We start from the raw sequence: 1,094 nt of genomic DNA, 5'->3' as shown, positions 1-1,094 counted from the left end.
CGCATCCTCTGTCCCCCCCCCTCAGGCTATGGGGATTCGCCCCCCGCGGGCTCGGTGGCCACGCGGCAGGGTCGGGCGGCCTTCCTGCAGCGCGTCGTGCGGCAGCTGGGCCTGCAGAGACCTGTCCTCGTCAGCCCGTCCATGAGTGGCCGCTTTGCCCTGCCCTTCCTCCTGGCACACGGCGAGCAGCTGGCCGGCTTCGTGCCCATCGCACCCGTGGGCACGCGAGAATACAGTGCTGTGCAGTACCAACAGGTCCAGGTGGGCCGGCAGGGTGCCGGGAGCTGTGCTCCCAGCTCTCCTGCGGCTTTACAGAGGTGCTGATTGGGTTGGGGTTGACATCGCATCTCCTCGATATCCTTTCTCTCCTCTTTTTCAGACGCCCACTCTGATCCTGTACGGTGACCGTGACACCGGCCTGGGCCAGCAGGCTCTGCAGAGCCTCCGGCATCTCCCCAAGCACCGCGTGGTTGTGCTGCCTGGTGCTGGCCACGCCTGCTACATGGACAAGCCAGAGGACTTCCACCAGGCCCTGCTGGGATTCCTGGGCCAGCTGCAATGATCTGGGTGCTGCTGCACTGAGCAGAGGGCAGCGGGGCCATGGCTTTGTCCCTGTGCCTTGCTGGGAGGTGGGGAGGCGGTGTGGAGCTGGGGGTGAATCACCAGCAGCGCTCTCCTGTAGCATCGCCTCTCCCTCCTATGGTTGGGAGCGGAAGTTCCACGCTCAGAACCGTGGAATCGTGGAATATCCCAAGTTGGAAGAGGTGCTGGCTCCACACAGAACCACACAAACACTGAGAGTGATGTCCAAACGCTCCCTGAGCTCCAGCAGTTTGGGGCTGTGCCCACTGCCTTGGGGGAAGAGGGGGCTGTTCTGTGCCCACCACCCCCTGGACCTTTCTCTGAATTTCAGAATGATGTTCTGGCAGGACAACCCCCAGTGGCCAGGGCTCCGGGCACGGTGCTGCGGTGCTGGCGCAGGTTGGGGGACCGCGAGCTGGAAGGAAGGAGCTGCGAGCCGCCTGTCCCGAGACCAATAAACACGTCGTGCTCCGGTCTCTGCCGTGTCCTCAAGCGCCTCGGGGCGGAGCGGG

General features: G+C 64.4%; 1 protein-coding gene across 1 annotated transcript; it reads left to right on the top strand.

Moving 5' to 3' along the window:
* Positions 1–1,058, top strand: LOC104913140 (protein ABHD14A-like; the record flags this gene model as incomplete). Its single annotated transcript, XM_010718424.3, has 2 exons — positions 1–261; positions 380–1,058. Coding segments are annotated over 2 exons (444 nt in total), but the record flags the coding sequence as incomplete, so codon positions are not given.
* Between the last annotated feature and the right edge of the window lie 36 nt (positions 1,059–1,094).

The sequence above is a fragment of the Meleagris gallopavo genome, chromosome 14 (assembly GCF_000146605.3).
Source record: "Meleagris gallopavo isolate NT-WF06-2002-E0010 breed Aviagen turkey brand Nicholas breeding stock chromosome 14, Turkey_5.1, whole genome shotgun sequence".
NCBI classification, from domain to species: Eukaryota; Metazoa; Chordata; class Aves; order Galliformes; family Phasianidae; genus Meleagris; species Meleagris gallopavo.
The sequence above is the reverse complement of the archived record's forward strand: the minus strand, read 5'-3'. Positions and strand labels throughout refer to the sequence as shown.